The sequence below is a fragment of the Rutidosis leptorrhynchoides genome, chromosome 7 (genome assembly GCF_046630445.1).
Source record: "Rutidosis leptorrhynchoides isolate AG116_Rl617_1_P2 chromosome 7, CSIRO_AGI_Rlap_v1, whole genome shotgun sequence".
Taxonomy (NCBI): Eukaryota; Viridiplantae; Streptophyta; class Magnoliopsida; order Asterales; family Asteraceae; genus Rutidosis; species Rutidosis leptorrhynchoides.
Genome location: NC_092339.1, coordinates 288,036,123 through 288,049,692, shown reverse-complemented (window position 1 = coordinate 288,049,692; position 13,570 = coordinate 288,036,123). Strand labels below are relative to the sequence as shown.

At 40.1% G+C, this 13,570-nt stretch overlaps 1 protein-coding gene across 1 annotated transcript; it reads left to right on the top strand.

The window, feature by feature from the left end:
- The first annotated feature begins 7,373 nt into the window (after positions 1 to 7,373).
- Positions 7,374 to 8,087, top strand: LOC139860068 (uncharacterized). Its single transcript, XM_071848841.1, has 2 exons — positions 7,374 to 7,925; positions 8,025 to 8,087. The coding sequence occupies exons 1-2, from the start codon at positions 7,374 to 7,376 to the stop codon at positions 8,085 to 8,087; spliced, it is 615 nt and encodes a 204-aa protein (XP_071704942.1).
- The last annotated feature ends 5,483 nt before the right edge of the window (positions 8,088 to 13,570 follow it).

Here is a 13,570-nt window from a genome sequence, read left to right as displayed (position 1 = left end):
CTTGTTCAACTCACGATAGTCAATACACAAACGAAAAGAACCATCCTTCTTCTTAACAAATAGAACAGGTGCTCCCCAAGGGGACGAACTAGGACGAATGAAAACCTTGTCTAACAACTCACGGAGTTGACTCGAAAATTCTTGAAGTTCGGAAGGCGCAAGACGATAAGGAGCACGTGCTACAGGAGCATCACCGGGAATAAGATCAATTTGAAATTCTACCGCGCGTTGCAGCGGAAGGCCAGGTAAATCTTCAGAAAATACCTCGGGAAAATCTCTAACAATATGAACATCACCAACGCTCTTCGTTTCTTTATCGAAATCAACAACATGGGCTAGAATAGCATGGCAGCCCTTGCGAAGATGTTTAAGAACTTTCAAACAGCTAATAAGATTTAACTGTCTGCATTTCTTATCTCCAAAAACCATCAGCGGCTCTCCAACCACATTAGTAATACGGATAGCTTTATCATAACACACAATCTCAGCATGATTTGCAGACAACCAATACATCCCAATAATAATGTCAAAACTACTAAGTTCAATCGGTACCAAATCTATCTCAAAATTCCTACCAGCCAAATTAATGTTACATTTATGATGCACAGTCTTAGCAGTAAGCACTTTACCATTAGCTATCTCAATAACATAAATATTGTCTAAAGGAGTTAACGGTGTTTTGATTTTTGGACTTAATTTACTTGACACAAAACTCAAATCAGCCCCTGAATCAAATAGTACATAAACTAATAAATCGTTGACCGAGAACGTAACCGTAACAAGTTTAGGATCTTCCTCAGCATCCCTGGCGTCAATTTTGAACGCTCTACCACGTGCAGTCTCTGCAGTCTTCCTGTTGGGACAGGCATCACGGAAATGTCCCGGCTTCCCACACTCGTAACAAACTCTCTGATTACCACCATTATTCGGTTCCCATTACCATTACCATTCCCACCTCTATTACCAGCGTTATTACCATTATTACCACCTGCAGCAGGAGTAGCAGAACCCGGCAGAAGCACCGTACAATCCTTAGCAATGTGCCCCTGTTTGGAACACGTCTTACAAGTAACGGTACAGTAGCCATCATGAGCTTTGTAACATCGAGGACACACACGCTGACTGCGGTTATTCGAACCAGAAGTATCCTGCTTTTTCTGCTGACCTTGACTTTGATTGCGGTTATTATCCCACTTTCTCTTCCCATTATCAGCTTTCTTAACAGTCTTTTCACTGGGTTCGGTTACAGCAGCCTTGCTTCTTCTCAAGATCTTATCATTCAACTTATGAGCCATAGACATAGCAGCCTCGATAGTCTGCGGCTCACTAGACTCGACCCCATGCTCGATTTTCTCAGATAACCCATTAATGTACGCTTCAATCTTAAGATTCTCATCCGCATAAACATTAGGACACAACAAAGTCAACTCAAAGAACCTTTGTTCGTAGGCATCTAATTCGGTGCCCTTCATTTTCAAGTTCTTAAGTTCAACCTCTAATTTCTTAAGCTCACCCCGGGGACGATAACGGGTGATCATTCTTTCTTTGAAATTATTCCAAATTAAACCATAAGCCACATCATTTCCCAAACTATTAACCAAGTTGTTCCACCAGGTCAATGCACTATCTTTAAGAGTGCAGTTAGCAAAACTAACCTTGTCCTCCTCTTGGACTCGGCTAACCCTGAAAATAGACTCGATTTTCTCGAACCAGCGGGTAAGTCCTATGGGTCCTTTCGTACCACTGAATTCCTGTGGACGACTTGCCATGAACATTTTGTGGGAGCATCCCACCTGATTGTTGTTATTTGCATTAGCATTAGCATTTGCTGCCATAGCAGCAGCTATCCCTTCGGTGATAAGACGTTGCATACGGGTTTCGTTGGATTCTCTAGGAGGCATGATCTTCAAAACAGAATAACACAACCGTTAGTACTAAGAATAATACCAGTGTTATAAAGGAATAGATCGAACACGAAAAGATTAACCATTAAAATAATAGTCAGTAAACACTATGAGTAATAACATGATAGTTATGATAGTTATAGAAATATCCACCACATGCATACATATTTTATGATAACATCATACAACATACATAGCACCTAACATACATGATCTACATTACGCATAATATAACATCCCAAGAGTCACAACATCAGAAATAAAATGTGATAATGATAATAGATGTCATAAAAATAACCATCCATACATAATGAAAAACATCCCGTAACAAAACCTTAATAAAATCCTCGACAAAACGCTGTACATATCCCAAAAATGTATGTATGAAAGGATATTAAGTCTTATGAAATAAATAATCAATCATGAATCATCATATCACATCTGCTTAGAGCGGGTGTGATAAGCTGGGCCGGCATGAGTCTCGGCAGGAGTCTCATACTTCCGCAACTTTCCTTTCACTTCTTCCAACTCTGCCTTCAAACCACGAACTGTGCTCTCGAGAGCCTCAAACTTAGCGTCAACTTCACGGTTACGCTTGCGATTCTCGAACCCCACATTATTCTTGAAGCTAACAAACGAATCCATACTAGCTCGAATCTGGTCCATCATCTCGTTATGCGGAAAAGTACGCATACAATCACTAAGAGCATTAATACGCATCTTGTCGGTGTAGGCTCTGTTCATGTGAGTGAGAGTGGAAAAGTAGTAGTGAACGGGATCATCGATCAAAGGTTGATCAGCACGGCGTCTTTCAGCAGCCGAAGGAGCAGGAGCACGAACAGAGTTGTTGCTCGAAGTCGACATCTGCAAACAGTAAAACCACAAACCATATACCAAATAGAAATAAATGCTTATGATATATCTCATACGAAATGAAATGCATAATAATGCTATAGCAAAAGGGTCGGGCTGTAGACTAGACTCTAATGCACCCTAAGAACCACGAGTTGACCACATTAAGACCGCCTAGTTCCCTACAACCAGAGCTCTGATACCAACTATGATGGCCCCGTCAAAACACTTAATGGCTCCGTCACTTGGTCCCACAGCTTGATCGGATTTAAATGAATTTAACAAACGACATTGCATTCTTTTACTTCAAAAGTTTCCCAAAAAGGAAAGCATACCAAAAGTATGTAGTTAAAATAACCCAACATATTAATTAATCAAAGTTGACACAAAACATTGCCAACAAACCCACAAATTTAAATTATCCAAAAACAGAATGCAAGCTTAAGTTTCATAATTGTTTCATAAAATCTGCCCAAATGCATGCAGACTCTTCTAAACACAGCGGAAGCATCACATAACTCAAGTACCTGTGAAAACATGCGAGTAAACTGTCAACACAAAGGTTGAGTGAATAATAGGTTTAAATAATTGAATAAACTTTAGACCACAAGATTTAAAAATGTTAGAAAACATTAAACATTATTCCATTATCAATGAGCCACATGCTAACCACTTAACCCTTTATTTAACCTTGCCAAACACAATAATAATATACACTGGATAGTGTATCTACAACAAAATACGAAGTAATAAACATTCTGATTATAAATTGCTAGCGCGACTAGCTCGAAATGGGGTTGTCAAACCCGATAGATCTATCCGTAGGATTCGCGTTCACCGGTAGAAACCAATGATTACAGTTACCAGACTAGGGAATATTTTTGTCCAACTCACAATGAATAATTTAAATTTAATTGTCACTTGTGTCTAAACGTGAAATAAAATGCATGTAATCACATCCCAAAAATATACTTTGAAAAGTATGTAAAAACGGGACTATAACTCACCTTACTAGTAACGAAGTAACCAACACAATAAAGTGAATAGCAAATGAAGTACAGTGATCAGGAATGATCACAACGCCGACCTATAAATAAAGCAGGTCGATATAAATAACTAACTTAGGTCAAGTCTTAGTATGATTGATATCGCATATTTTATACGCATTTTCCTTAGCGATATCGAGTACATTTTGGTCCTTTTAGATACGATTTGGAATTATTTCGGTGAAAGTTGTGAAAAGTTTGAGTTCCAAGACCAAGGAGGTTAATTTTGAAGTTATTTGATGGTTTTGGGTGATTTTCGATGTAAACGAGTGAAAGGGTTTGGTCCGATTCGAGTTTTGGTGTTTGTATTAAGTTTTTCAGCTAATTTCAGCAAAAGTGACATGGAGCGCCGCTCCAAAACGTGGCGCGCCGCGCCATTCCGCATAAAATACAGTTCGAGCGTTTTTAAAAGGCAGATTTCAGCTCACCAGTTATTTGGCGCGCCACGCGAGGATCTTAACCGCGCAGGGTCTTAACCGGGTTCAGAATTTCACCTATTTAAAGCCCGAAAATTACCCTAATTGATCATTATCGTATCCAGACGAATTCCAGCAGCTTTTTGACGAACTTAGGTGATTTTTGGGGATTTCCAAGGTCATTCTAAGGTGTCAATCATTCCGGAAACAAGTCTCGATTCGTTTATCTTTCAGGATTCAATCATTGATTAGGTTAATCTCTTGTCATAAACAATGAATTTCTCTATTACTTTATTTGTGATTTTTATTGTTGCCATGATTATTGGCTAAGTTCTTTAATGTTTGTCTAGATTTAATAACCTATGTATTGGATGCTACTTATCAGTTGTTTGATTAATTTATGATGATTTGACGTTTGGATTAAAGAACCATTCTTATTTAAGCTAGACTCTTCGATTCAATTGGTTGTGTACTTGTTTGATAGGACGAGAGTTCATTAATTTAGTGCATTAATTTACAATTGGTTTGTCTTAATTGATTGTTTGCTTACTCGGAGACGAGAGTAAATTGAATTCAAAAGGCTAGACGAAATAGGGGTGAATTATGCGCAACGAGAGTTGGTGTGATTGTGATTTGAGTCTTCATCTCAGTTGAACTGTTTAGTCACAATTAGGATGTCTTAGGCTACGGGGAATTCCGTGTCGTGTAATCTTAATTGAAGTGTTTGCGTTGGGGAATTTCAGGTGAACCGACTAGATAATTCACATAAGTTAGATAATAACTGGGGCTTAATCTTAATGCATCCAATACTAGGTGAAAAAGGTCTAGACAAGCATTCGTTTTTTTTATTGTTTACAATTATCTTATTTTACTCGTTTGTTTGCTTTAAAGCTTAAAACTGAAAACACCAAAAATATTGTTCAATCTTGTTATTAATTAAAGCTATCTTTGATTTTGGCTAATCGTTAAATAGCCAACCAAACAAATTATCTCGTAATTCAATTTTCTAGATTTAACTTAGTTTAATTCATTAGTTACAATCTTAATTTTCACGTCTAAACTGTCCTTGGAACGATCTTGGATTTACCAACTTTATACTATTGCACGATCGGGTACACTGCCCGTTAGTGTGTAGTAAATCTTTAAACCGGTTTTTCCCATTATAAATAATAGACGCGATTTTACACATCAAGTTTTTGGCGCCGCTGCCGGGGACAGTTGTGTCGAAGATTAAGATTGCTATCTAATTGTTCTTAGTTTAGTTTAGTTATAGATTATTATTTCTTTTCGTTATTCTCAAGTTGAATTGGTGCGTTTAATCGGTTGTTAGTGGTGATTTCGCAGGTAACAGGTAGTGCATGCCACATACGCGTTCTTCTAATTCTCCGATTTCTCAACCATTTGCAGAACCCGAAAGAGAGTTATTCAGAGCGTTAAGTCACGAACAACAGTCTACAGTGGATTCATCTTTTTCTTCAAGTGCTAATATAATTAATTTGGGAAGTAGTTCTGAAACTGTGGTGCCCGATACACCACCTGAAATCAGAGAAGAAGAAGAATCTTACATTTCCTTAGATCTTTTCGAGACTGAAGATATGGCTGACCAAGAACAACCACCTCGTCCTCAGACTATGGCACAAAAGTTGAAGGCCACATGAGGGGGCCAAGGCAATTCGATTACTCAACCAAACATCACTCAGCCTTTTCAAATTACAGGGGCGATCCTGAATTTGATTTCTTCTGATTGCCGATTTTATGGCAAGGATACTGAGGATGCTAACGAGCATCTTCGTAATTTTAATGATGTTTGCAATTTGTTTAAGCTACATGAGGTTGCCGATACTTCAATCAAGACAAGGCTTTTCCCTTGGACTCTTAAGGGAGAAGCTAAGAGATGGTTAGATAAGCAACCAGAGGGCACGATTACCTCTTGGGAGACTTTGGAGGATAAGTTTTTGTCGAAGTTTTTCTCTGCATCTCGAGCTGCTAGACTTCAAGCATAAATTTCACAATTTAGACAAAAGAGCAGTGAGACATTATTTGATGCTTGGGACCGTTTTGCTACTTTGTTACGCTCGTGTCCGCAACACGGGTTGAATGATTTACAAAAGGTTCAGATTTTCTACAAAGGTTGTGACATTCCAACTCGTCAGATTATTGATCAAGCAGCAGGTGGTACGTTAATGGATAAGACCGAAGAAGAGGCGTTAGAGATAATTGAAAAGCAAGCTGCTTACTCTCATGAATGGCATCAAGATCATGAGTCATCCCATTCAGCTTCAGTTAAGAGAACCGAGACCACTGGTGCGTATGATGATTTTGGGTCTATCAGTGCTAAGTTGGATTCTTTTGGTAGAAATTTAGAGAAGATGAATAAGGATATTCATGGTATGAAGGTTGGTTGTGAGTATTGTGGGGGTTTACATTTAGCTAAAGATTGTGATGCGGGGTTAACGATAGGTCAAAAGGAAGAGATAGCGTACATCAGTCAGCAAAATAATAATCAGTTTCAAGGGCGCGCTCAATTTAACCGCAATTTTAATAATCCCTACAATCCTCAAGGTTGTCAGGGAGGTAGTAACAGTAATTATCAGAATTCAACGGGTGGAGGATTTCAGCAACAAGCTCCTGGGTATTTTCAAAAGCCCCAAGCTGAATAGAAAAAGTCGAATCTTGAAGCTATGATCGAAAAGCTTGTGATATCTCAAACTCAGCTTGTTACTACTGTTACTCAGAATAATGAGAAGAATGATCAGATATTCCGGAATCAACAAGCCACGATTCATAATTTGGAACAACAGATTGGTCAACTTGCTAATCAGAGAAATGAGAGAAAACCGGGGGAGTTACCAAGTAACACGGATGCTAACCCGAAAAATGGGCACGTTAATGCTATCATCACCCGAAGTGGTATAGCATATGATCCACCAAAGAAGCCTGCTGAGTATGATTTGCGAGTTCCATTGGTTAAAGATAGTGAGCCGGTAGTTGATAGTGAACCGGAGGGGGATAAGGAGCCGGAACAGGTGATTGAGGAAGTTGAAAATATACCGGTAAAGGTTGCTGCTAAACCGGTAGCTAAGGAGTATCAACCACCGCTCCCATACCTGAGAAAACAGAGGTTAGAGAAGTTAGAGGCGGAAAAATCAAAGTTCATGGAGTTGATCAAGAAAGTGAATGTCAATTTACCTTTCATTGATATTATTCCGGGGATGCCCAAGTATGCTCGGTTCATGAAGGATTTGCTTACCAACCGAAAGAAGATGGAAAGTGTTTCATCCGTGACGTTAAATGCAGCATGTACAGCGGTGGTGACAAACCAACTTCCCAAGAAGTTGGAAGATCCGGGTTGTTTTACTATTCCTTGTTTATTGGGGGATCTTGCTTGTATGCGGGCATTGGCGGATTTGGGTGCTAGTATTAATTTAATGCCCTACTCTATTTACCTTAAACTAGCACCTGGGGAACTTAGACCCACTCGTATGGCCATACAACTAGCGGACCGCTCTATTAAATACCCTCGTGGGATTATAGAGAACATGCTAGTTAAGACCGGGACATTAGTTTTCCCCGCCGACTTTGTAGTTCTAGACATGGAAGTGGATGAAAGGATTCCACTTATTTTGGGAAGGCCATTTTTGAATACCGCTAGATGTCTAATTGATGTTTATGGCCAACAGTTGACCCTTAGAATAGGTGACCAAAAGGTGTCCTTTGCTATTGATAAGGCATTAAAATACCCCGGTTACCTAGATGACACTTGTTATTTTTTGCAAACCGTGGACACACATGTTGAGTTTTTGTAGGAGTTTCCAGAATTGCAGGGAACAGGGGAATGTGAAATAGCAAGTGATGAAGGGGATGTGTAAGATGAGGTGGATCTGATGACCACCCTAATGGCTGAAGGTTATGAGCCAACCGAAGAAGAGCATGAGAAGTTGGAGAAAGCAAATGCATACAGGAGGAAAACTTCAATTGAAGAGGCTCCTGAATTAGAGTTGAAACCACTCCTGGATAATTTGGAGTATGCTTTTCTTGGGGAGGAGTCTAAACTCCCGGTGATTATTGCTTCCGATCTTTCTGTAAGTCAAAAGTCTAAACTTGTCTCCATGTTAAAAGCCCACAAACCGGCTATTGCATGGAAAATTCAGGATATTAAGGGTATTAGTCCCTCTTATTGTACACACAAAATCCTAATGGAAGATAACTTCAAACTGTGTGTGCAACGACAAAGGCGACTAAACCCACATATGCAGGAAGTGGTTAAAAAGGAGATTGTTAAACTCCTTGATGCAGGTCTTATTTATCTTATCTCTGACAGTCCTTGGGTGAGTCCGGTTCAATGTGTGCCCAAAAAGGGTGGCATGACCGTGATCACAAACGAAAAGAATGAATTAATTTCTACCAGGACTGTCACGGGATGGCGGGTGTGCATTGACTATCGAAAATTAAATGATGCCACCCGAAAGGACCATTTTCCCCTACCCTTCATCGATCAAATGTTGGAGAGGTTGGCGGGAAAAAGTTTCTATTGTTTTCTTGATGGTTTTTCGGGATATTTCCAAATCCCTATTGCACCCGAAGACCAAGAGAAAACCACGTTCATGTGCTCGTATGGTACATTCTCTTATAGGCGTATGCCGTTCGGTTTATGTAACGCCCCTGCTACCTTTCAAAGGTGTATGGTGGCGATTTTCCATGATATGATCGAAGACTGCATGGAGGTGTTTATGGACGACTTTTCAGTCTACGGAGACACCTTCGGGTCATGTCTTCTTAATCTTGAGCGTATGTTGATTCGGTGCGAAAAATCCAGTCTTGTGCTCAACTGGGAGAAATGCCACTTTATGGTTCGTGAGGGCATCGTTCTCGGGCACAAGATTTCTAAAGTTGGAATTGAGGTAGATAAGGCGAAAATCAATGTTATCGCCGATCTTAAAGCCCCTACCGATGTTAAAGGTGTTCGAAGTTTTCTTGGGCACGCCGGGTTTTACCGGCGGTTTATCAAGGATTTTTCCAAAATTGCCACGCCCTTAAATAAACTTCTTGAAAAGGACGCTCCATTTGTTTTCTCGGAGGAGTGTCATAAAGCTTTCAATCTTCTTAAAGCAAAGCTCACTAATTCACCTATCCTTATTAGTCCGGATTGGTCTATGCCATTCGAACTTATGTGTGATGCTAGTGACTTTGCAATCGGATCCGTCTTGGGGCAACGTGTTGGTAAACATTTCCAGCCCATTTACTATGCTAGTAAGACATTGCAAGGAGCGCAACTAAATTATACCACCACCGAAAAGGAACTCCTAGCAATTGTTTTCTCTTTTGACAAATTTCGTGCGTATCTCATACTAGCAAAGACGGTTGTGTATACGGACCACTCGGCCCTTAAGCATTTTCTCTCTAAACCCGATGCTAAACCGAGATTGATACGTTGGGTATTACTTTTGCAAGAATTCGATGTAGAAATCCGGGATAAAAAGGGTGCCGAGAATTTAGCGGGCGATCACCTTTCACGTCTTGAGAACCCCTCCCGCGAGGTTCTCGATGAGACTTCTATTCATGATGATTTTCCCGATGAATATCTCATGAAGGTGGAGGAGTGTGAAGACCCTTGGTTCGTTGATTTTGCGAATTATCTAGTTGGTGGATTCTTAGAGAAGGGTTGGTCACATCATAAACGTAAGAAGTTCTTTAGTGACCTTAAGTATTATTTTTGGGAGGACCCTTATCTCTTTAGGCGGTGTTCCGATGGAATGATCCGCCGGTGTGTTTCTGGAGAAGAATGCGAACGCATTCTTGTCCAATGTCATCATGGTCCGACAGGTGGGCATTATGGTCCCCAAGTTACGGGGCGAAAAGTCTTTGAGGCTGGGTTTTATTGGCCTACTATCTTCAAGGATGCCCACCGGATTTGTCAATCGTGCGATGCTTGTCAACGGGCGGGCCAAATCACCCAACGAGACGAGATGCCTCAAAATGTCATTCAAGTTTGTGAGGTTTTTGATATTTGGGGGATTGATTTCATGAGCCCGTTCCCGAAGTCGAATAATAAGCTCTACATTCTTGTTGCTATCGATTATGTTTCAAAATGGGTTGAAGCACAAGCTTTGCCCACCAATGATGCACGGGTCGTAGTTTCATTCCTAAAGCAACTCTTTTCTCGGTTTGGTTCCCCGAAAGCTTTAATTAGTGATCGGGGAACTCACTTTTGTAATGCCCAACTCGAAAAGGTGTTGAAACGGTATGGGGTAACCCATAAAGTTTCGACATCCTACCATCCTCAAACGAATGGGCAAGTCGAAAACACCAACCGAGCTTTAAAGAGGATTCTTGAGAAAACTATTGGTTCTAATCCTAAGGAGTGGTCGTTTAAGCTAGATGATGCCTTATGGGCATTTAGAACGGCGTACAAAACGCCAACCGGAACCACTCCTTTTCGGTTACTTTATGGCAAAGCGTGTCATCTCCCGGTGGAGATTGAACACAAAGCTTATTGGGCTCTAAAAACGAGCAATCTTGATCTTAAGGAGGCGGGTCGCCTTCGGTTGAGTCAATTGAATGAGTTAGAAGAGCTAAGGCTCGATGCGTATGAGAACTCATTGATTAGTAAGGAAAGAACGAAGAAGTGGCACGATAGTCGCTTGAAGGATCCTAAAGAATTTAAGGAAGGGGATCGTGTGCTTCTTTTCAATTCGAGGTTTCGTTTGTTTCCCGGGAAGTTAAAATCTAAATGGTCGGGACCTTTTGTTGTTCGAAAAGTTTATTCTCATGGGGCGGTTGATTTGGTAAATTTGAAAAGGGAAGAGTTCAAGGTTAACGGTCATCGGTTAAAACACTATGTCGATAGACCGCAAGAGGTGGACGATGAGATTAAACTCATCTTTACCTCTAACGACGCGTAATAATCATGGTTAAAACCATTGTTGTAGAGTTTGTATATTTTTGTGCTTGTTTGACATTATGTGCAATATAATCATGCTTGGATTTTTGTTGGGGTTAGTTTGGTGGTTTTAGGTTGAGAAAATGGGATTTAAAGGTTTAAAAATACAAAATTCTTGTGTACCAGCACATGGAGCGCCGCTCCAGATCATGGCGCGCCGCGCCACTTTGAGACACCTGATGTACCAGATATTGAAAAAAGCTCGACATGATTTTTCAGTTAATCGGAGCGCCGCGCGACACTTTGGAGCGCCGCGCGGATACCCTGCGCGCCGCGCCATTTCCTGTCGGCCAGCTGTTTTCTTTTATAATTAAAATCAAACCCGAATTTTTACATCCACACAATTAGAAACGGGTTGGTAGCTGTATTTACCCCAATTTCTTTTATTCTTTTCATTCATAACATCTCTTTAACACTTACAAAAACTTTGATTTTCAAAACCCTAAATCTCAAAACTTTGATTTCTTGTTTCAATTAACTTCAATCTTTCAAGAATGGCTCCCACCAAGGTCCGAATTTATTTCTTTCTAACTAATTTCATCTTATTATGTGTAATTGTTTGTTTAATTTTTGAGTATCATGATGAATTAGTGTGGGGTTGCTTTAATTTGGGTTATGTGATTCAATTAGTCATGGGTTTTGTTAGATTATCATTGTATGCTTTGATTTCATGATTAATTTCTGTTTTTGGAAAGTTTAACATGAACCTAGGGTTTGTAGGTTTAAAAATCCGAATTTTGTAAGTGAGAAAGGGGATATTTGCTTGAAGGTGTGGTAGTTCTTGAATTGTTCTTGTGTTTTTGAGCTAGTGTGGGGTTGTGTCCATATGGGCGGGTCAAATTATTTTGAATGACTTGAGCTATATTGTTCTAATTATGTGTAATGCCATGCTAGTAAGGATTAAACATATGCTTTTGAATTGTGATGAAGATTTTGTTGATGGTTGTTGGAATTGGTAAAAGTTGCAAACATGATGAAGTTTATTAGATTGTTGGAATCTAAATGAGTGATAAGTAATCATGTTTGTCATGTTTTGGGTTATGTTGATATATGATTACGGTTCATGAGTTGTTTTGTTTTAAGGGATAATGTGGTTTGGTTGAGAGTGTAGTTTTTGACATGTTTTTTTTTTTTTTAAGTATTATTTGTTAACTTGGAGATTGTTTTCAAAAGTGGATTGGCATGAAACATGATTTGGTTGTGAATGGTACTTGGTGTTTATTATTATGACTAACATTAACTTTTGAGTTTGTTGTTTTATTTTTTTTTTATTTGTTTCATGAATGTAGAGATCAAGAGGATCCCAGGAACAACCAAGGCAACCACCGAATAATCCTGAATTATGGTTATCTCATATCTCGAATAATGAGGATTTAGAGGAAAGGTTCACCACAAATAGCGCTCGTCCGATTGAGCGAACTTATTATTTAGATTGGACGCATCTTTCATCAGCGGGTCCTAATATTGTTCGGGAGTTGCGTCGTTACTTGTGGGTAGTCTATGCGGGCAATGAGTTAAGACCTTATGAAAGGTTATTTGAGATTAATGAGGATATTTATGAGCAGATAACTATAGAGTTTTTCTCAACTGTTAGTTGTCGACCTCGAGTCTCTCCGACCGAGGCAGATTTCTTATCGTTTAGGCTTGGCGGGTTAGAGCGTCGTATGTCTAAGATTGAGCTGGCTCGGGCATTAGATCTATATCCTGAGTTGACTGATAATGATTTGAAGTGGCATTTGATGAATTGCAGAGTGTTTGGGGAGCAAGTTTTCAGTGAAAGTGATTATTGGCCGACTGTGGCAACTGCTAGTGCTGGTCCGTTTAGTTCGAGTCGAAGTGTTCAGTCGATGCTTAGACTTCCTGAGGATCGAATATTTTTTAAGATGATAGCTACTATGTTTATGGCAAGGAGAAATGCAAACAAAATTCAGTGAAGGGATCTTTGGATCCTACAACAAATTAAATTGAGGGAGCCGATCGATGTCCCATGTATGTTAGGGGTATGGTTGCAGAAAATTGGAATGGACAACCGCACAGAACGCCCATTGTTAGGTGGGCATTTTGTTACTAGGTTAGCTCGGGCGTTTTCGGTCCCGACGAGTCGATGTGATGTGGTGGGAGTTGAGGCGATGCCCACCAATATTCTGTTTTTCTCTAAGGCTGAGTTTATCCGTCGTGGTCCAGCAGGATGGGTTTTGTGGTCTGATGAAGAGCAACAGCAACAGCAACAGCCAGGTGACGGTGCAGGTCGAGGACGTGGACGTGGAGCTAGTCGATCCACGTATGAGGCTGGGAGCTCGAGTGGTGCGAACGTACAGGGTACGTGGTCAATAGGTGAAGAGAGTTGGAATTCTTTGGTGAACAGTGTGGACGGTCTTCATTTAGAGTACAGGGACAGTAGGTCAGCATATG